Source organism: Giraffa tippelskirchi, chromosome 10 (genome assembly GCF_054371585.1).
Source record: "Giraffa tippelskirchi isolate mGirTip1 chromosome 10, T2T-mGirTip1v1.2.pri, whole genome shotgun sequence".
NCBI lineage: Eukaryota > Metazoa > Chordata > Mammalia > Artiodactyla > Giraffidae > Giraffa > Giraffa tippelskirchi.
Genome location: NC_137284.1, coordinates 70,900,895 through 70,923,725, shown reverse-complemented (window position 1 = coordinate 70,923,725; position 22,831 = coordinate 70,900,895). Strand labels below are relative to the sequence as shown.

General features: G+C 37.3%; 1 protein-coding gene across 2 annotated transcripts in view; it reads left to right on the top strand.

Moving 5' to 3' along the window:
* Positions 1 to 22,831, top strand: part of AGMO (alkylglycerol monooxygenase) — a 380,825-nt gene that overhangs the window by 110,192 nt on the left and 247,802 nt on the right. For both annotated transcript variants that reach the window (XM_081537641.1, XM_081537640.1), the window contains exon 4: positions 14,362 to 14,465. In XM_081537641.1, the coding sequence (XP_081393767.1) occupies positions 14,362 to 14,465 (104 nt within the window). The remainder of the gene's footprint in view (positions 1 to 14,361; positions 14,466 to 22,831) is intronic.

Below are 22,831 nucleotides of genomic sequence, written 5' to 3'. Positions count from 1 at the left end.
GCAACCCACTCCAGTGTTCTTGCCTGGAGAATCCCAGGGATGGCGGAGCCTGGTGGGCTGCCATCTATGCGGTCGCACAGAGTCGGACACGACTGAAGCGACTTAGCAGCAGCAGCAGCAAGTGATATTGACTGGAGAAGGCAATGGCAACCCACTCCAGTGTTCTTGCCTGGAGAATCCCAGGGATGGCAGAGCCTGGTGGGCTGCCGTCTATGGGGTCGCACAAAGTCGGACACGACTGAAGGGACTTAGCAGCAGCAGCAGCAGCAAGTGATATTGACAATGAGTTAAAGAATGAATTTGAGGTAAATAAGTGAATAAATTACTCTTTTAAGACGTTTGAGATAAAAACAAATTAAGGAAGGAAGGTTAACGGTTCATGTTTTACAAAGTGGAATGTTTAGATATGAATGAAATTAGGGAGATGAAATCAGTGTGAGGGAAAAAGAAGAATTGTAAAAGCATTGATTTCACTAGTGAAAATACATGTATTTCACAGATAAAATCAATAGTTATTTATTTTGTCATTGATTATTCAAATAAAACAGTTTTATTTGGTAAGCATAAGTTTAATCAAGAAAATATTATTAGTGATCTACTATGCAAGGTTAATAGTAGGTGCTGTGAAAAATACAAAATGGGCAAATTAATCCCTCTAATTAAGAAGCTTATGGGACTTCCCTCATAGTCCAGTGGCTAAGACTCGAGCTTCTAATTCAGGGGACCCAGGTATGATCCCTGGTCAGGGAACTAGATCCCACGTGCTACAACTAAGAGTTCATGTGCCTCACTAAAGATCCCACATACTGCAACTAGACCCAGCGTGGCCAAATAAATACATAATTTTTTTAAAAGAAACTCATAAAATAAGGGAGGAAAAATAACCTAGTATTTGTAGTATTAGAGGCCTAGAAGTAATAAGGATTATGTAATAATTGTAGCTGGGAAGACCAAGTATGAGTGCTTAGAGAAAATGACATTTTTTGAAAGATGGAGAATATTTTGACAGGTCACACAGATACAGGTGACCAGGAGAGTGTTCAGGGTGTTCTAGATGCCCAGAAAATGGAGGGTACATGAGAAAAAAAAAGGAAGATATGTATTTATTTCTTTTTTTTATGTACTATTCATGTGTCCCAAACTGTTACTCTTCTGATTCTACTTTAGTCATTTAAAAATGTGGAAACTATTTTAGCTTGTTGGCTGTACGGAACAGTTGGTGGGCTGGACTTTGGCTTGTGATGTCAGTTTGCTAACCTTCACTTGACTGTGAGTGATATAAGGGCAGTCTCTTACACATAGCACACAGTGGATATTTACTGACTGTACTGAGGCAATGAGGTCTTCACCTAGGACAGCAGGTATGTGATAGGAAAGGGAAGAGTCAGATAACTCAATGGATTGATTGAAGCAAGTTGTGAAATCTTAGTGGGAGTTGGAGAGAGGAAAAGGAAGTGATCAAAGGTTAATTGTCAGATTACAAGATGAGAAACAGAAAAAGGAAGCATGGGCAGAAAATGATGAATTCATTTAACAAATAACATTTGGGTTTGAAGGTCATATAGCAATGGAGTCATGCTTAGAGACTTAGAGGGTAGAATATGAGGTTACTTCTATTAGAGTAATGGAAGCTATGTTCCTGCATAATCACTTCCATCTTTCAATGGTCAGAGAATACTCCATGAGACCTCTTCCTCCAGTAGTAGTGAGACTTTTAGTCACTGATAGCCTCCTTTTTAGATCAGACATATATTCAGATTTCAGACATACATTTACTTTGCAGGTAACAGATGAAAGGGCAAAGTAACTCAACAGAGTAACAAAGAACATTCAGTTCTATGAGGTGTCAACAAGCAATTATAACATAGTGAGAAACAACAATTTCCAAATATGTAGAACAAAAATCTATCAGATGTAGATTGGTTCCTCAAAGACCAGTCATGCTAATCTATGTCAAAATGAAACCAAAGGATAGACTGACCTGTTCCAACTGGGACATCCAATCCTGATTCACTCTGGCACCTTCCGTGGACACCATCACATTTCTTGCAAATTCAGTGATCTTGCAAGCTTCTTACTCATTTGCAGTGAAGTAGTAAAAATTAGTTTCAGAACACAAAGGCAAATGGTAAGACCAATAGAAATCCCTTATTATTGGCAAAGAGATCCCGGTAGATTTTTGTTGCCATTGACAAGGATAATCTTCATCCACTCATAAGGCTAAGAAAGGGAGAATAAAGACACATTGCGGCCACTTCCTAACTGTGGTTTTAATGCCATTTTTTTTTTTCCCACTTTCCTGTCTTTCCCTGACAATCCCTGGTTGTTTTGCTTTCCTGTTCACTTCCTTAGCATTGCTCTCCTTTAAACTTTGGAGGTTAATGTGTTCTTGGAGTCTGTGGCTTGTGAAGATAAATTATAGAAGTCATTATTCCAAACATAATATAGCAGAAGTTCATTGTGTCTCACCACAGGCAAGCACAGAAGGAGTGTTGTAGGAGTGCTTGCCAATCGTAGCTAAATCTATTGACATAAAGACAGTTCTTCTCCCATGGTTTCTGCCTTTGGATTGTGCTAGTTTAGGTCATTATGAATGCCAAATGGATGTCATTAAATCCTCTGGACGATTTCTTGATTTTTATTCTATGCAAAGCATGTGGATTCCTTTTTAAACTGGGTATATGGTAAGTCTCATGATGAAATGACTAACAGTCCCAAAACCTAAAGCCATGATGTTACTGTGGCTGCTGCTAATCAGCACCCATGTGCACTAGAATTTGGTTTCATTCAATAGATAAGTGGCCTTTGTGAGACATAATAACTGTCAGCTTCAAAATTCTTTTAAAATGTGATACTGATAACTTTGATTTCAAAGGATTTTTATCTAATTCTGCCAACTTTTAGAGAGGATAGTTTTTCTGTATGTGTGTATGTGTCTGTGTGTTAGTTGCTCAGTTGTGTCCAATTCTTGCAACCCCATAGACTGTAGCCCACCAGGCTCCTCTGTCCATGAGCTTCTCCAGGCAAGAATACTGAAGTGAGTTGTCATGCCCCACTCCAGGGGATCTTGCCGACCCAGGGATCTAACCCTGGTCTCCCACATGGCAGGCAGATTCTTCAGCAGCTGAGCCACAAGGGGAGCCCTTGCTTTTCTATAAACACAGCTAATTTTCAACAGTTGAAAGGTATGGGAATCTCCCTTAACCAAAAATCTCTCTTTGCTCATCTGTTATATTTCTAGAGATACCAGTTTTCAAGCCACTTAGTACTTTAGTACAATAATACTTTTTCCTATGAGTAGGGAAGAGCTCCTTCCATGTATCACCAGAGATGGAGTCAGGATCTTCTAGCAGATCACTTGGCCCATGGCCTAGAGCCAAGGTAATATCAACAGAAAGAAGAGAAATCTAGGTTAATATTTAGATGTGGCAAATCTCAGCGCACAAAATGACTAGGAGCAGAGGGATACACATGGAGAATGATGAAGCTTACAGAAGTTTTTTTTTTTTTTTTTTTAGCACAAACAGATTTATTTACTAACCAAAGAGATGACCCTAATTACACCAACACTTTGAAATAGTTTGTTTGTGATAAAAATAATTGAACGCAATAATGAAAAAAAAACAGCAGTATGGAGATTTGCTCATTGAACTGAGCTTGTTCATCCTTGCAACTAATTTAGGTGCAAAATAATGATGGAATTTTTACTCTACTTTTTCATAGGCATGAGTACAGGTAACATTGCTCATGACACATACCGCCACTAATTTCCCATCTTCCAGTTTTCCTGTTATTGTGCTTTCCTTTCCATTCCCATTCCTGATGTTGAACCAATGCGCCATCTATAAACTTGCAGACAGTCTGTGTCTTTTCTGCCATCATCTGTGGTCTCTTCAAACTTCTCTCCCAGTTTACAGGAAACTGTGTTGTTCTCAAAGTGCTCTCAGTTTTTATGCTGAGGAAGTGTGTGCATGACAGGAGATGGCAAGAGTGAACACTGACATTTTAGGAATCAGTGAACTAAGATGGACTGGAATGGGTGAATTTAACTCAGATGACCATTATATCTACTACTGTGGGCAAGAATTCCTTAGAAGAAATGGAGTAGCCGTAATAATCAACAAAAGAGTCTGAAATACAGTTCTTAGGGGCAGTCTCAAAAAGGACAGAATGATCTCTGTTTGTTTCCAGGGCAAACCATTCAACAACACATTAATCCAAGTCTATGCCCCAACCAGTAATGCTGAAGAAACTGAAGTTGAATGGTTCTCTAAAGACCTACAAGACCTTCTAGAACTAACACCTAAAAAAGATGTCCTTTTCATTATAGGGGACTGGAATGCAAAAGTAGGAAGTTAAGAGATACCTGGAGTAACAGGCAAATTTGGCCTTGGATTACAAAATGAAGTGGGTCAAAGGCAAACAGAGTTTTGCCAAGAAAATGCACTGGTCATAGCAAACACCTTTTCCAACAACACAAGAGAAGACTCTACATATGGATATCACCAGATGGTCAATATAAAAATCAGATTGATTATATTGTTTGCAGCCAAAGATGGAGAAGCTCTATACAGTCAGCAAAAACAAGAGTGGAAGCTGACTGTGGCTCAGATCATGAACTCCTTTTTGCCAAATTCAGACTTAAATTAAAGAAAGTAGGGAAAAACCAATAGACCATTCAGGTATGACCTAAATCAAATCCCTTATGATTATACAGTGAAAGTGAAAAATAGATTCAAGGGATCAGATCTGATAGACAGAGTGCCTGAAGAACTATGGATGGAGGTTCCTGACCATCCCCAAGAAAAAGAAATGAAAAAAGGGAAAATAGCTGTCTGAGGAGGCCTTAAAAATTGCTGAGAAAAGAAGAGAAGTGAAAGGCAAAAGAGAAAAGGAAAGATATATACATTTGAATGCAGAGTTCCAAAGAATAGCACGGAGAGATCAGAAAGCCTTCCTTAGTGATCAATGCGAATAAATAGAGGAAAACAATAGAATGGGAAAGAGATCTCTTCAAGAAAATTAGGGAACATTTCATGCAAACTTGGGCACAATAAAGGACAGAAATGGTATGGACCTAACAGAAGAAGACGATATTAAGAAAAGATGGCAAGAATACACAGAAGAACTATACAAAAAAGATATTCATGACCCAAATAACCACAAGGGTGTGATCACTCACCTAGAGCCAGACATCCTGAAATGCAAAGTCAAATGGGCCTGAGGAAGCATCACTAAGAACAAAGCTAGTGGAGGTGATGAAATTCCAGTTGAGCTATTGCAAATCCTAAATAATGATGCTGTGAAAGTGCTGCACTCAATATGTCAGCATATTTGGAAAACTCAGCAGTTGGCTACAGGACTGGAAAAGATCAGTTTTCATTCCACTCCCAAAGAAAGACAATGCCAAAGAATGTTCAAACTACCAAACAATTGCACTCATCTCACATGCTAGCAAAATAATGCTCAAAATTCTCCTAGCCAGGCTTCAGCAATATGTGAACCATGAACTTCCAGATGTTAAAGCTGATTTTAGAAAAGGTAGAGAAACCAGAGATCAAATTGCCAACATCTGTTGGGATCATCAACAAAGCAAGAGAGTTTCCAGAAAAACATCTACTTCTTCTTTATTAACTACGCCAAAGCCTTTGTCTGTGTGGATCACAAAAAAAGCTGTGGAAAATTCTGAAAGAGATGGGAATACCAGACCACGTTACCTGCCTCCTGAGAAATCTGTATGCAAGTCAAGAAGCAAAAGTTAGAACAGCATGTGAAACAACAGACTGGTTCCAAATCGGAAAAGGAGTACGTCAAGGCTGTGTATTGTCACCTTGGTTATTCAACTTATATGCAGAATACATCATATGAAATGCCAGGCTGGATGAAGCACAAGCTGGAATCAAGATTGCTGGGAGAAATATCAATAACCTCAGATACGCAGATGACACCACCCTTATGGCAGAAAGTGAAGAAGAACTAAAGAGATTCTTAATGAATGTGAAAGAGAAAAAGTCAGCTTAAAACTCAACATTCAGAAAACTAAGATCATGGCATCCGGTCCCATCACTTCATGGCAAATAGATGGGGAAACAATGGAAACCATGACAGACTTTATTTTTGGGGGCTCCAGAATCACTGCAGATGGTGATTGCATCCATGAAATTAAAAGACACTTGCTCCTTGGAAGAAAAGCTATGATCAAACTGGACAGCATATTAAAAAGGAGAGACATTACTTGGCCGACAAAGGTCCATCTAGTTAAACCTGTGGTTTTTCCAGTAGTCATGTATGGATGTGAGAGTTGGACTATAAAGAAAGCTGAGTGCTGAAGAATTGATGCTTTTGAACTATGGTATTGGAGAAGACTCTTGAGAGTCTCTTGGACTGCAAGGATATCCAACCAGTCCATCCTAAAGGAAATCAGCCCTGGGTGTTCATTGGAAGGACTGATGCTGAAGCTGAAGCTCCAATACTTTGGCCACCTAATGCGAAGAGCTGACTCATTGGAAAAGACCCTGATGTTGAGAAAGATTGAAGGCGCAAGGAGAAGGGGACGACAGAGGATGAGATGGATGGCATCACTGACTCGATGGACATGAGTTTGAGCAAGCTCCAAGAGTTGGTTTTGAACAGGGAAGCCTGGCATGCTGCAGTCTATGGGTTTGCAAAGAGTCGGACATGACTGAGCAACTTAACTGAATACCAATCTCTATTCATTGAATGAATTTGCAATATCATCAATTTCTCATTGATTTGATTTGCTGCTATAGGAAGTGAATGGAAGTGTGATGGTAAAATTGATGATATCACCAACAGTTCATTGAGTAAAGAATAGAAAAATAAATGAGAATCTACTCATTGTTATGCATGAGCTTACATTTCCCGTTTAGACTTCAGTTTGATAGTTTTAGTCTGTTACTATTATCTTGATTACTTAGTTAACTTAATTTTTTGAAATCACTTATCAATCATGTTTATCTGTTGGGAAGAGATAGAACAAATTTTGAAAGATTCACTTATACTCAGTATTTTCAAATTCAACAACAATTGTTATCATTCAAAAATTGATAAGTTCAGTGCTTTATAGTGTTAGATTTTCTGTAAAAAGCAATAGGCAGTTGTGCTAATTCAAGAAGCTTAGCACCATCATTCAATAATGCGTTTTGAGCTCCATTTATCCTTTACTTCCTGGATATCACCAAATATGTGTCAACTGGGGCTCACAGAACACTTGGTCCCATTCACCTCCATTTCTGAAGGAGAAAGAAAAATCCAAGATGGGGGTGAATGCTCCCAGTAAATCACTGTTGAGAGAGAGAAAGTTTTAAAAAGCTTTCTTTCCTCTAATGTCAGTTTTTCCCTTCTTCTTTTCAATTTCATTTTTATTAGTTATAAAATAAAGAATTTGAACTAAGTAACTTCATAAGGCTCCTTGTAGTTTAGTTCTCATGTTCCATGTTCTGCTACACAATATGCTAAATGTTCCATAAAGTGTTACTAACATGGCTTTCTTGGCGCTAAACATCACTTACGTATTACAAATAGGCCTAACATTTTTTCCTTTATAACTTGAAGGTTTTTCACATTATGAGTGAAGGCAACATCATCACCCCCAGGATGCCCCAAGACTTCCTGGCCTGTCTCTGCTGAAGATTAAATAGTTACCATATAGCTGTGAACATTCCTTGTAGGTCTGTGTTTATGGCTCAGATTAACATAGAGAATTATTTTTGTCCACCTTATAGGTGACAAGATATGAGACAGGAGACTTATTTAGATATACTTTAGATGTGTAATGCATATAGAATCTGTTAGCTTCTAGACTACAAGTTTACTCTGTTTGCAAATTTCTCATCATTCTGATAAGTTTCTTCAAAATAATCTCTGTTCTTACATATACTAAAAGTATCCTTTAGTAAAACTCTCAAGTATATAAATTGGGTTTCATCAAAATTAAAACACAGTGTTCTTCATAAGACACTTCATAAGGAGAAAATGTTTGTGTACAGTATATATAAAGAAATTTCAAAACTTAATAATAAAAAAGCAACCCAATTAAACTGAATGCACTAATATTGAATAGACCAAAAAGACATATCAATGGCAAAAATGCACATGGAGAAGTAACTATTGTCATTTGCCACTGTAGCAGTGTAGATTAAAATGTCAATGTGATAACAATATACACTTATTAGAATGTTATTAAATATAAGTAAAAATAAAAAATTAGTAGTATCAGGTGCCATCAAAAACGTGGAGGAAATTTAACTCTCATTTACTACTGGTGATAATACAAAAAGGCACGGTCACTTTGGAAAATGCTTTGAATTTTTTTTGACAACCTAATGTAAACATCCCATACAGTTCAGTAATCTCACTCTTGAGTATGTACCAAAGTAAAATGAAACTATGTCCACATGAAAAATATGCTAGAAAATTTATAGATGCTTTATTTGTAATTGCCAAATACTGGAAACACTTGAAATGTTCAACTACTAAGTGGATCAAAGCAAAACAAAAACTGTGGCATATCGTACAAATGGAATACTGCTAAACAAACAAAGGGAACAAACTGCTGATAAACACAGCAAAATGGAGGAATCTGTGATACATTATGCTAAGTGCAAGAAACCAAACTCAAAGGCATAATACACAATAATTCACTTATATGACGTCCTTAGAAAAGCAAAACTAGGGGAAAGAAGGGCTTTCCTGGTGGCTCAGTGGTAAAGTATTCTCCTGCCGATACAGCTGTCACAGTTTCAATCCCTGGGTTGGAAAGATCCCCTGGAGGAGGAAATGGCAACCCACTCCAGTATTCTTGCCTGGAGAATCCCATGGACAGATGGAGCCTGGCAGGCTACAGCCAACGAGATTGCAAAAGAGTTCAACTTGACTTAGCTAAACACCAACAACAAGTGAAAGAAACCATATCAGTGGATGCTAGGGACAGAGTATAAGATCAGGGAGAACTGACCACTGTATTAGTGGTCCGTTGCTTTATAATATATCCATGGCTTCTCTTGCAACTTCTGTGGGTCAGAAATCAGCAGGCAACTTAGATGAGGGCTTCTGGTCCCCAGTCTTTCATGAGGTTGCAGTTAAGCAGTAAGCTAGTTCCTGGCTGCAGTGTTATCTGAAGACTCAAATTGGAGAGGATCTGCTTCCAAACTCACATACTTGGTTTTTGGCAAGATTCATTTTCTCATGGAATTTGGGTCGAGGTGCTTAGTTCCTTGCTAGCTGGTTAACGTGAGGCCTTTCCTAGTTCCCTGTCATATGTGCTTCTCCAAAAGGCAGCTTGCAACGTGGCAGCCGACTTTCCTCGGACAGAGCATGTAATGATGTAAGAGAAAGCACTCAAGACGTCAGCCTCAGTCTTTTTATCACGTGATATCAGAAATGACATCCCGTCACCTTTGCCAAAAGTATATTTAGCAGAAAAGCGTAAGTCACTCAGTTTTGTCTGACACTATTGGATCCCTCAGTTGTGTCCAACTCTTTGCGACCCCATGAATCCACCAGGGTCCTCTGTCCATGGAATTTTCCAGGTGAGAATGCTGGAGTGGGTAGCCATTCCATTCTCCAGGGGATTTTCCTGACCCAGGTATCGAATCTGGGTCTTCTGCATTGCAGGCAGATACTTTACCACTGAGCCACCAGGAAAGTCCTACATTTACTGGAAGGAAATCAAATCCAACCACATTCAAGGGAAGAGTTTATACAGGGGGTTCAGTACCAGTAGACAAGAATCACTGGGGACCGCCTTAGAGACTGCCTCCAATAGGAAGCCCTGTGGATCCCATGGATTCTTATTTCACACCCAAAACACATTAAACTCTCCCAGTTTCCATGGGAATCTCATCATCTGAATCTGGGAGCCATGTTAGAGTCAGCCTGCCATACACAAAATGGAAGAGAGAACTTTTGGGTGATCATAACTATTCTGTATCTTTTGGGATAATAAAAACTGTTCCATATCTTGATATTAACAGCGATTGCACAGTTGTATTTGTTTGGTAAAAACTCATAGAACTAAATATCCAAAGGGATATATTTCATTGTAAGTAAGTTGGACTTTAATAAAAAAGAAACAAGATAGCAAAACTCAAGAATATAACATACATACACACATATAGCACATTAAATTTTGGCCAAATTGAATGAATAGTTATTGTATAAATAATATGTAATATAATTATATTGTATTATATATGTGTAATATATATAAAATATATATATGTAATATATAATATATATGTAATAATATAAATATGTAAATAAATCTATATTTCAGCAATGGAAAGTATTAATAGCATTATTATTTCTAAAATCACTGAAAAGCCATAACAATATACCATAAGTTTTACAATCAATAATTTTCTTATAGAAAACGAAAATTATTATTGATGGCAACTTACATGAATTTTTCACTGAGAGAAGTTTATTGTGATCATATCAGTTTTTCTCTTTAACATTTGTTTTGCTTCTGTAGAACAGACAACTCATCAATTCAAATATTAGGGAAGATGAACATATTTGTGAATGTACTGTTAAATGTATCTCATTTACCAAACTACTGTTGGTACATTTTCTAAAAATGTATTTTTAAAGCCACTTTTGAAAATAATTTACTTCCTGTATTTCTTGTTTTCCCCAATTCTGAAAAGTAACAGAGGTAAGGCAGTGGGATCCAGTTACTGTAACCTGTTTATACAGCTGTACTTCATTGAATGAAGGCTTGTGTTACACACAGTTTTTGATAGGAAGTCAATGCTTTTAAAACAACTATAGAGACAGGTCTTTAACCTCCACCCTAGTGGATTCTTTGTTCCACCATTTAGCTTCTGTGGAGGTTATAAGAAGGTAGTTCCAATACATATTATTGCCATCTAATCAAATCATCTACTTAGCTCATCCACTTAAGAACTTGAAGCATGGATATATTATGATGAATTTTTTACACAAATTCTGAAAGGTCCATGAAATAGTTTTGATTCCTAGTGAAGTTTCTTTGTGATACATTCTGAAATGTTCAATAATGAGTATGTTCTAAAGAGAAAATGGTGTTTAGATGACTTCAAATGTTGAATCTGTAAGAAGCTTTAAAAGATTTAGTATGTTCATTAGATTTATTATCACTTAATAATATTCCATGCAACATCTGAAGATTTTGAGTGTCTTGGGATTCTTTGTACATCTCTTATTCATAGTTATATAGGCTAATCAATAAAGTACAGATTTAGGTTCTAGGTTATTTCAGGGATTATGCGTGGGAAGTTCGAGGTCATTATGGTGAAGTACTTCTTATTTGTGTAAGAACAGTTTCCTTCATTACTTGAGTAGAAATACAGGGTCATTACTAGGAATGATTTAAAAAGTGTGGACCAATTAGAATCTAATAAACTGATGTCCCGTGAAAATACTTGCCTCACTTGAAAATATATGACTTGAATAGAAATCACTTCTGATGAGCATATCTATTCATAATCCTGTTCATAATTTCATTCTCACAGAATTAAATCTTTCTTATATTTCATTTGTTTACCAAAACTCTTTCTGCACATTTTGTTTGATAACTCCCTGTATAGATTGCGTGGATCACAATAAACTGTGGAAAATACTGAAAGAGATGGGAACACCAGACCACCTGACCTGTCTCTTGAGAAACCTGTATGCAGGTCAGGAAGCAACAGTTAGAACTGGACATGGAACAACAGACTGGTTCCAAATAGGAGAAGGAGTACATCAAGGCTGTATATTGTAACCCTGCTTATTTAACTTATATGCAGAGTACATCATGAGAAACGCTGGGCTGGAGGAAGCACAAGCTGAAATCAAGATTGTTGGGAGAAATATCAATAAACTCAGATATGCAGATGATACCACCCTAATGGCAGAAAGTGAAGAAGAACTAAAGAGATTCTTAATGAAAGTGAAAGAGAAAAAGTCAGCCTAAAACTCAACATTCAGAAAACTAAGATCATGGCATCCAGTCCCATCACTTCATGGCAAATAGATGGGGAAACAGTGGAAACAGTGGCTGACTTTATTTTCTTGGGCTCCAAAATCACTCCAGATGGTGATTGCAGCCATGAAATTAAAAGACACTTACTCCCTGGGAGAAAAGTTATGACCAACCTAGACAGCATATTAAAAAGCAGAGATATTACTTTGTCAACAAAGGTCTGTATAGTCAAGGCTATGGTTTTTCCAGTAGTCATGTATGGATGTGAGAATTGGACTATAAAGAAAGCTGAGTGCCGAAGAATTGATGCTTTTGAACTGTGGTGTTGGAGAAGACTCTTGAGAGTCTTTTGGACTGCAGAGAGATCCACCCAGTCCATCCTAAAGGAGATCAGTCCTGGGTGTTCATTGGAAGGACTGATTTTGAAGCTAAAACTCCAATACTTTGGCCACCTGATGCAAAGAGCTGACTCATTTGAAAAGACCCTGGTGCTGGGACAGATTGCAGGCAGGAGGAGAAGGGGACAACAGAGGATGAGATGGTTGGATGGCATCACCGACTCAATGGACATGAGTTTGTGTAAACTCCAGGAGTTGGTGATGGACAGGGAGGCCTGGCTTGCTGTGGTTCATGGGGTCGCAAAGAGTCAGACACGACTGAGTGATTTAACTGAACTGAACTATATAGATTGTGGCTTCCCTGATATCTCAGTTGGTAAAGAATCCGCCTGCAATGCAGGAGACTCCAGTTTGATCCCTGGGTTGGGAGGATCCCCTGGAGAAGGGAAAGGCTACCCACTCCAGTATTCTGGCCTGGAGAATTCTGTGGACTATATAGTCTATGGGGTCACAAAGAGACAATTGAACCACTTTGACTTTATATAGATTGCTCACAGAGCTTTCATTTCCTAAATGAAAGCTTTTTCTTGGCAAGAAAAGTCCACCAAGATTGACTATATTTATGTCCATCTCTCAATATGTCCATGTTTTTCATTAAAACTCTAACAAATTATTCTGCCATGTGCCATGTAGTTTAATGTGTGTGTGAACATGCTAAGTTGCTTCAGTCTTATCCAACTCTTTGTGACCCTATGGCCCATAGCCCACCAGGCTCCTCTGTCCACGGGATTCTCCAGGCAAGAATACTCAAGTGGGTTGCCGTGCCCTTCCCCAGGGGATATTCCCAACCTAGTGTTCTAACCCTAGGTCTGTAGAGGTTATAAGAAGTTAGTCTCAATACATATTATTATGCATCTCTATGTCTCCTGCATTAGCAGATTAGTTGTTTATACCTCTGACTATGTGACAATTGCAAAGACCAATAACTCAGTATTTCCACTCTTAGGTTTACTGTTCAGTTCCCATGCATGCAAACCTATTTTCAGTGTATACTGGCAGGGATAACTGTCATATCGTATGGTTAATTCTATCTTCTATATTTGTAGCAAAGGACAAAATTTTAATTATTTAGCTAAGAACATACTTTCTTCTAATAATATAGAATATATGGAATTTTGATATGTAATTCTGGTACAAAATGAAATAATGAGGGCAGAATGAAAAATACTGGCTTGTTTTTTAAATTCCATACATTTAGATGGTCTTTAGAGAGGCATATTGCTGCAGAAAAAACAAACAACTGTCTTTTGGATTTATATGAATTTCAAGAGAGTATGAGGGCAATTTGAATAACACTTAATGAAAATTAACAGTTTACATTTTCTTTTTTTGAGGATAAACAGCAGTTATGTGGGACAGTTTTAGAAATGGTAAAGTGTTTGGTGAGATATGGGAAGAAATATATGTAACTATTAGTTATTAATATATATATCTATAAATAAAACTGAAATATTAAATCTTAGGGCCAAATATTATTCTCTATTGTCTCTTATTCCAATAGACAGATTTTGAAATGTATTAAAAAGCCATTAGGGAAGAATATGGTATAATATTTCATTTTTAAATTTATACACCGTTTCTCCCATCAGAGTATTCTTCTTTAATTAGAAATATGTTTTCACATGCTGAAAAATCATCACAGTGCTTTGACTGTTTTGTTCGAACATTACAAGTTAGCTTTTATGATCTGTTATATTGTAATATGTTAGCAAAGTGTAAATTTTGGAAGTCATTTCAGTTTGCTGGAGGCATTTAATTATATCATATACACTATACATATTTATTGGCTGTGTTTCAGTTTTGTTTATAATTTATTTCCTTTCTGCTTCCAAAAATGATTCAAGGCAGCTTATTTTAATTATAATTATATTGGCCTGCTTTTCCAGAGATGTTCCAGATTTTTCTTTCTCATTCAACAGAGCAGCATACACAACTGAAAATGGAAGTTGCTTTGTTCTTATTCTCATGGCTCATTTCAAATTATGTGTTTTGCAGAGGTTAACATTATGTGGGCTGGTCACCAAACACACCACAGTTCTGAAGGCTATAACTTATCCACAGCACTGAGACAATCCGTCCTCCAAATTTACACTTCCTGGGTAAGTTTACAAAACTGAATTCATGTGATAATATAATTTCATTCAGTCACAGCTGTTCCTATTTCTTCTCCTGAGTAAACGAATGGAAAGTGTTTTGCTAAAACAATTCTTTCTCCTCTATAAGGCCAGAGACCAAAGTGTTCCTTTCTCCTCTGTGAAGCTAGACACATAAGAAGCAAGTGGTGTTGTCCAAAGGTACTCTTTTATTTGACAGCCCAAAACTCATTGAGGTATATGGAAAGGTAAGAAAGTGTCTGGCTAATTCTTATTTACTGACAACTAAGAAGCAAATAGTAATAGTACTAATTAGGGACAATTAGTAATAGAGTACTAGAAGCTCCAGAAAGAATAAAGCAACTAGGGCAAAGTGGAAACAACACTCAGTTGTGGATGTGTCTGGTGTTGAAAGTAAAATCAGATACTGTAAGAACAATATTGCATAGGAACTTGGAATGTTAGGTCCATGAATCAAGGTAAATTGGTAGTGGTCAAGAAGGATATGATAAGAGTGAACATTGACATCTTTAGGAATCACTGAACTAAAATGAATGGGAATGGGCAAATTTAATTCAAATGACCATTATATCTACTAATGTGGGTAAGAATCCCTTAGAAGAAATGGAGTAGCCCTAATAATAGACAAAAGAGTCCAAAATGCAGTACTTGGGTGCAATCTTGAAAACAGCAGAATGATCTTGGTTCATTTCCAAGGCAAACCATTCAACAACACAGTAATCCATCTATGTCCCAACCACTGATGGTGAAAAACCTGAAGTTGACTGGTTCTATGAAGACCTATAAGACCTTCTAGAACTAACACCAAAAAAGATGTCCTTTTCATTATAGGGGATTGGAATGCAAAAGTAGGAAGTCAAGATACTTGTAGTAACAGGCAAGTTTGGCTTTGGAGTACAAAATGAAGCAGGGCAAATGCTAACAGAGTTTTGCGAAGAGAACCCACTGGTCATAGCAAACACCTTTGTCCAACCACAAAAGAGACGACTCTATACATGGACATCATCAGATGGTCAATACTGAAATCAAACTGATTATATTCATTGTGGCTGAAGCTGGAGAAGCTCTATGCAGTCAGCAAAAAAAAGACTTGGAGCTGACTATGGCTCAGATCATGAGCTCCTTATTGGAAAATTCATAATTAAATTGAAGAAAGTAGGGAAAACCACTAGGCCATTCAGGTATGACCTAAATCAAATCCCTTTTGATTATACAGTGGAGGTGATGAATAGATTCAAGGGTTTAGATCTGGTAGACAGAATGCCTGAAAAACTATGGAAGAGGTTCATAATGTTGTACATGAGTCAGTGACCAAAACCATCCCACAGAAAAAGAAATGCAAGAAAACAAAGTGTTTGTTTGAGGGGGCTTTACATATAGCTGAGAAAAGAAGAGAAGCAAAAAGTAAAGGAGAAAAGGAAATATATACCCAACTGAATGCAGAGTTACAGAGAACAGCAAGGGGAGATAAGAAGGCCTTTTTAAATGAACAACACAAAGAAATAGAGGAAAACAATAGAATGGGAAAGACTAAAGATTTCTTCAAGAAAAATGGAGATATCAAGGGGACATTTCATGCAAAGATGGGCACAATAAGGGACAGAAATTGTAAGGAACTAACACAAGCAGAAAAGATTAAGAACAGGTGGCAAGAATACACAGAAGAACTATACCAAAAAGGTCTTAATGACCAGGATAACCGTGATGGTGTGGTCACTTATCTAGAGCCAGATAACCTGGAGTGTGAAGTCAAGTGGACTTTAGAAAGCATCATTACGAACAAAGTTAGTGGAGGTGATGGAATTTCAGCTGAGCTATTTCAAATCCTCAAGGATGATGCTGTTAGAGTGCTGCATTCAATATGCCAGCAAATTTGGCAAACTCAGCAGTGGCCACAGGATTGGAATAGGTCAGTTTTCATTCCCATCCCAAAGAAGGGCAATACCAAAGACTGTTCAAACTATGGTACAATTGTGCTCATTTCACATTCTAGTAAAGTTATGCTCAAAATCCTTCAAGCTAGGCTTTCAGCTGTATGTGAACCAAGAAATTCCACATGTCAAGCTCAATTTAGAAAAGGCAGAGGAACAAGAGATCAAATTGCCAATGTTCACTGAATCATAGAGAAAGCAAGGGAATTCCAGAAAAACATCTGCTTCTCCTTCACTGATTATGTGAAAGCCTTTGACTGTGTGGATCACAACAATTAGTGGAAAATTCTTAAGGAGATGGGAACACCAGACCACTCTGCCTGTCTCCTGGGAAACCTGTATGCAGATCAACAAGACCCTTGCGTGAAACACCTGACTGGTTTAAAATTTGGAAAGGAATATGAGAAGGTTGTATATTGTCTGCCTGTTTATTTAACTTGTATGCAGAGTACATCTGGCAAAATGCTGGGCTGGATGAATTACAAGCTGGAATCAAGATTGCTGGGAGAAATATCAACAACCTCAGATACACAGATGATACCACTCTAATGGCAGAAAATGAAGAGGAACTAAAGAGCCTCTTGATGAGAGTAAAAGACAAGAGTGAAAAAGCTGGCTTAAAACTCAACATTCAAAAAACTAAGTTCATAGCATCCTGTCCGATCACTTCATGAGAAATAAATGGAAGTAATGACAGATTTTCTTTTCTTGGGCTCCAAAATCACTGTGGACAATGACTGCAGCCATGAAATTAAAAGATGCTTGCTCCTTGTAAGGGAAGCTATGAAAAACCTAGCCAGCATATTAAAAAGAAAGAGATCACTTTGCCAACAAAGGTCCATATAGTCAAAGCTATGGTTTTTCCAGCATGTGTGAATGTGAGAGTTGGATCATAAAGAAGACTGAGCACCATAGAACTGATTCTGTCGAATTGTGATGCTGGAGAAGACGCTTGAGAGTCCCTTAGACTGCAAGAAGATCAAACCAGTTAATCCTAAAGGCTATCAATATTGGAAGGACTGACGCTGAAGCTGAAACTCCAATATTTTGGCCACCTGATGTAAATAGCTAGCTCATTGGAAAAGACCCTGATGCTAGGAAAGATTGAGAGCAGGAGAAGAAGGGGGCAACAGAGGATGAGACGGTTGGATGGAATCACCAACTCAATGGACAAGAGTTTGAACAAGCTCCAGGAGTTGGTGATGAATAGGGAAGCCTGGTGTGCTACAGTCCATGGGGTCACAGGGAGTCTTGCGTGATTTAGTAACTGAACAACGACAAGAACAAGGAGCATGATATATTGACAGTGTATCTCAATTCAAATATATGCAAAGATTTCATTAGAAACTTTTAAAAACAGTTGTTAAAAAAAAATCAATTCCCAATTCTGCATGCTGAAGTAAAATCCAATTAAATCTTTTGCTTTTTATTTACATATTAGAGCAGTTAGTATAATGCTCAACAGAAAGTTTGGCTCCAAAATATTTTAAAACAAGGAAATGACAAGACTAATGAATATCAGAAATTGCCTCTAGTTCTAAGGTTCTTTTGAGTCACTGGACAGACCTGATCTACCTGCTATCAGACATCATCTGTGATTCTCTCTTTAACTCTTGCATTAATAGCTGTCTAAAATACTGCTACTAGAATGCATTTGAGCTAGAATGTCAAAATTATCAGTGTACAAGGGTATTCGTCAATAGCTTCTACTAACTATAAATTATAACAATCTAATATTTGTATGGTTCTCAATAGCTTGCATGATAGACACAATTTATTGAATATTTTCTATGTGCCAGGCAATCTTCTAGACCTCTTTATTTATTAATTTGTTTAATCTTTCTGGCACAGGTACTATTATAGTTCTCATTTCAAAATTATAGCTGACTCCACAGTTCAATCACAAAACTAGTAAAGGGTGGAGTAGAATTTGAACTCATTCACCCTGGCTGCAACAATCTTAACCTCTACACTGAATCCTCTTCTGTGTGCCTGTGTATTGTCTTTCACTTTTGTCATCGCTTTTGATCCTCACAAATAAGCCCCATGCTATACTAGATCAAGTATTACTATTATCAAGACCTTTAGATCAATGAGGTTAATTACACAGCTAGTAGGTGACAAAGCCCCATATTTGTAATCAGATGCCTCACATAGTCCGTAGAAAGATACACTAGCATGTTCTGGAACAGACAGATGCATAGGCCATACAAATGGATAAGCCAATGATGGCACTAATACATGTGCCAAAATGTATATTGAAAGAAATCAACACCCTCCTTCCCACACCAGTGCACCTGTGTTATAGCCTATAATTTCCTAAGCCTGTTGTAACCAAGTACCACAAACTGGGTGGTTTAGAAGAGCAGAATTGTACTGTCCCACCATTCTGGAGGCCAGAAGTTTGAAACTAGTGTTGGCAGGGTCAGCTCCTAGGGGAGAGGCTGTTCTAGTCCTTTCTCCTAGGTTCCCCAATCTTGGGGAAATCATGGGGGTCAGATTTCACATGGGTGTCTCCCTGCATCTGGGTTCAAATTTCTCTTTTTTTTTTAATAAGGATACTAGTCATATTAGATTAGGAGCCCACCCTACTCCATTATGACTACCTCTTAACTAAACACATCTGCAATGATCCTATTTCCAAATAAGGTCACATTGTGAGGTATTTAGGGAATAGGATTCAACACATGAACTTTAGAGAGAAATGATTCCATCTACAACACAGCTCTAAGCAATATAGATGGAAAAGATGGATAGGCAATTCCCCTCTTTGTATCTTCTATAGTTTGTGCTGAAACTCTAGATGGTTAAATGTAGAAGAAAATACTCCCTCTTACACAGCTGTATATACCTCAAGAGTTGTTCAGGGCTTCAGTGAATGGAGGGAAGGACAGGCCTTTGACTAGGGTGGGAAATAGTGTGCACTCTCCCTTCTTAGGGAATAGCTGCATTAATGCAAACTTCTATTAACCTGTACAAAATAGGCTGAATATATGACTGATTAAAATAATAACCTCAAAGATATTTATTCTCTCCTGATGTATATATTACTCTGTACATAATGATAACTCAAACCTCCAGTATTTGCATTTTGGAGGAGAAACTCTCCAAGAAATGATGTAGCTATGTTGGAAATGGCTTCAGGGAAACATGTTGTTAGTGAGTTAATTACCTGAGCAATTGTCAGAGGAAAATTTTTATCTGAGCATCATAGATTTCAAAAGTAGAAGACACCTGGGAGATTTATATTTAAATCATCTATTTAAATATATTATATTTAAACATATTACATATATTTAAATAATCTATTTTTTATAGCCTCAAAATGAATCTCAAGGGAGCCCACTGTATCATACAATGTTGAACACTGTCGTTTGGAATTTGAGTCCAGACATCTGACTCCCATCTTTATTCTGGTTTAGCTTGTGTCCTTTCTCCTATTAAGCCAAAACACCCAAAAATACAGATTAGTGAAAATCTAAGTGAAATGTAAGTTCACATTTATTTATTGCCAGACTATATTCTCTTTATAACCTCATATCACTTTACCACAGACACAGAAAATATGCTGAATAAATAAACTAGCATTGGGAATGCATCATAAGCTGCTAATCTGGGGTGGGGATGGGGAGAAGAAAGGCTGTGCAGTATGAGACATGAAAGGAAGGGATTGTAAATCAGCCTGGACTCTTGGTTAATATTTGTAGGTGTGCTTGAAGATAACTTAGATGGTCGGTGACGGCTGTCACTCTACGATAGGTCTTTCCACACATTAAAATCAAAAAGAGCTGTCGGCTGTCTTCATTTTCTTTGTCTTTTGTAGGATTGTCTTCACTGACACAGCTACATAAGGCATATAATTTAGTAGTTACTAAGATAACAAGGTATTTTAAAGCAAATAATAAACTGATGTGTGAAATGAAAGGCAAGATTAAGCTCCGAGTATTTTCTTTCATATTGCTATGAAAATTAGGGTGTAGGCCTGTCATTTAAAGTAGTTTAAGATGAGAATTGAAAATTCAAGAATTTATAACATACTTTTTGCATTTTTAAAACCCTGTTTTGGCTAATTTAACATTACTCATCCCCAAAGAGCTACAATTAGTGGAGTACCTTTCCCTCTCTCAAATTATTGATTCATTTTTTATTGAAGTATAAAATAATATAATATGTTGCAAGTATACAAAATAGTGATTCACAATTGTAAAGGTTATACTCAATTTATAGTTGCTGTAAAATATCGGCTATATTTCCTATATTGTAGAATATATCTGTGTAGTTTATTTTGTACATTATAGTTTATACCTCTTAATCCCCTATCCCTATGTTGCCCCTTCTGGGAGTGGAGTTTAAGTGAGGCTTACTTATTATGTCATTAAATATATGGTTTACTGGCTATTCAGTCTTTTATTATATATCTTAATATAATGCCTTAAATATGATAGTCTCTTCACTTTGCAAATAGTAACATGTGTCTAGACTCATGAATATTGTGCAATATATACTAGGGTCAGGATTAACATCTCATTTTATTCCCACTTTATAAATAAAATAATCTGAAAGCTACAGCTTTATATTCAAAACTTAGCTTTAGAAGTGCTCAAAAAATAAAAGAATGGGATCAGTCATGGGGATATTAGAGCCAACTTGAAGGAGCTCCCAATGGCCATAATGTGGAACAATTTAATACATAACATAGTGGGAAGTTATAATCCAAAGTATAAAATAAGTACATTTGAAATCAGTCTACACTGACATGTGAAAGTGAAGGTGACTGTTGCTCAGTTGTATCTGACTTTTTGCGACCCCATGGACTGTAGCCCACCAAGCTTCTCTGTTCATGGGATTTTCCAGGCAAGAATACTGGAGTGGGTTGCCATGTTCTCCTCCAGGGGATCTTCCCAACTTGGGATCAGACCTGGGTCTCCTGCATTGTAGGCAGATTCTTTACCATCTGAGCCACCAGGGAAGCCCCTATATTTCAAATACATTTGAAATCAGTCCACACTGACATACAGCAATGATTGAATACATAAATAAATAGGAGCAAACAAACAGAAAATGAAATACCCTAAAGAATTTGAAATTATATCTGTAGATAATATCCCCTTCCAGGAAACTGGGATTAATGCTCGATTTACCCCTTGTACCCTTGGACTTCACTCTATTTATGTATTTATTTTTTATGCTGTGGTGTACAGCATATGGGATCTTAGTTCCACAACCAGGGATGGAAATAGTCCCTGCTGCAGTGGGAGTACAGAGTCTTAATCACTGGACTACCCGGGAAGTCCCTGGGCTCTACTTTAAAAACTCCTTTACAAAGAATAGAATATGGAAAGGGGACAAAATTTGGGTTGGGAATTTAACTTTACAGTGGAGAAACTGAGCAATCAATCAATCAATCAAAGATCAAAGTTAACATCAACAGTGACATCTTGGTAGCAGGTACCATTTGATAAGATGTGATAAAAAATACATGCTGGTGATACTATGTACCCTATGACAAGACACGTGGGAATGAGTATTTACCCCCATGGCCTCTGTCACCAAAACCCATAACTCCAGTCTTATCATAAGAAAAGACATGTGTCAATCTCAAATTGAGTGACATTCTACAAAAATACCTAGCCAATATTTGAAAGTGTAAAGGTTATGAAGCACAAAGAAGGTCTGAGAAACAATCACAGATCAGAGGAGGCTATAATATAAAAACTAAATGTAATGTTTTATCTTAGATGGATCCTAAAGTAGAAAAAGCACATTAGTGGGGAGAAACAGAACTAGTGAAGCTTAAATAAGGTGTGGAGTTTAGTTGGAAGTAATGAACCGCTGTCAGTTCCTTAATTGTTTTGATGCAGTTTAGTAATATATTAACAATAGAGAGATTGGGGCGAGAATATGTGGCAACTTCCTATCTTTGCAACCCTTTTGCAAGTATAAAACTATTATAAAACAAATAGTTTATAAAAAGATAGAATTACATTTCCTTACCTACATTTTCAAACTCAGAGCCATGATATATCATTTCCTGACTCAAGAAAAAAGCAACTTACACCTAATCATTAGCAATAGACATTGATTCCTAGGACCCCCCCTAGAATATCATGAAGAGCAGTGATTCAGCCATGCTATTTTATTTTATTTTTAATTTTTTTAAATTTTAATTGGAGGTTAATTACTTTACAATATTGTAGTGTTTTTTGCCATACATTCCCATGAATCAGCCATGGGTGTACATGTGTTCCCCATCCTGACCCTCTCTCCCATCTCCCTCCCCATCCCATCCCTCAGGGTCATCCCAGTGCACCAGCCCTGAGCACCCTGTCTTGTGCATCGAACCTGGACTGGCAATCTAATTCACATATGATAATATACATGTTTCAATGCTCTTCTCTCAAATCATCCCACCCTCGCTTT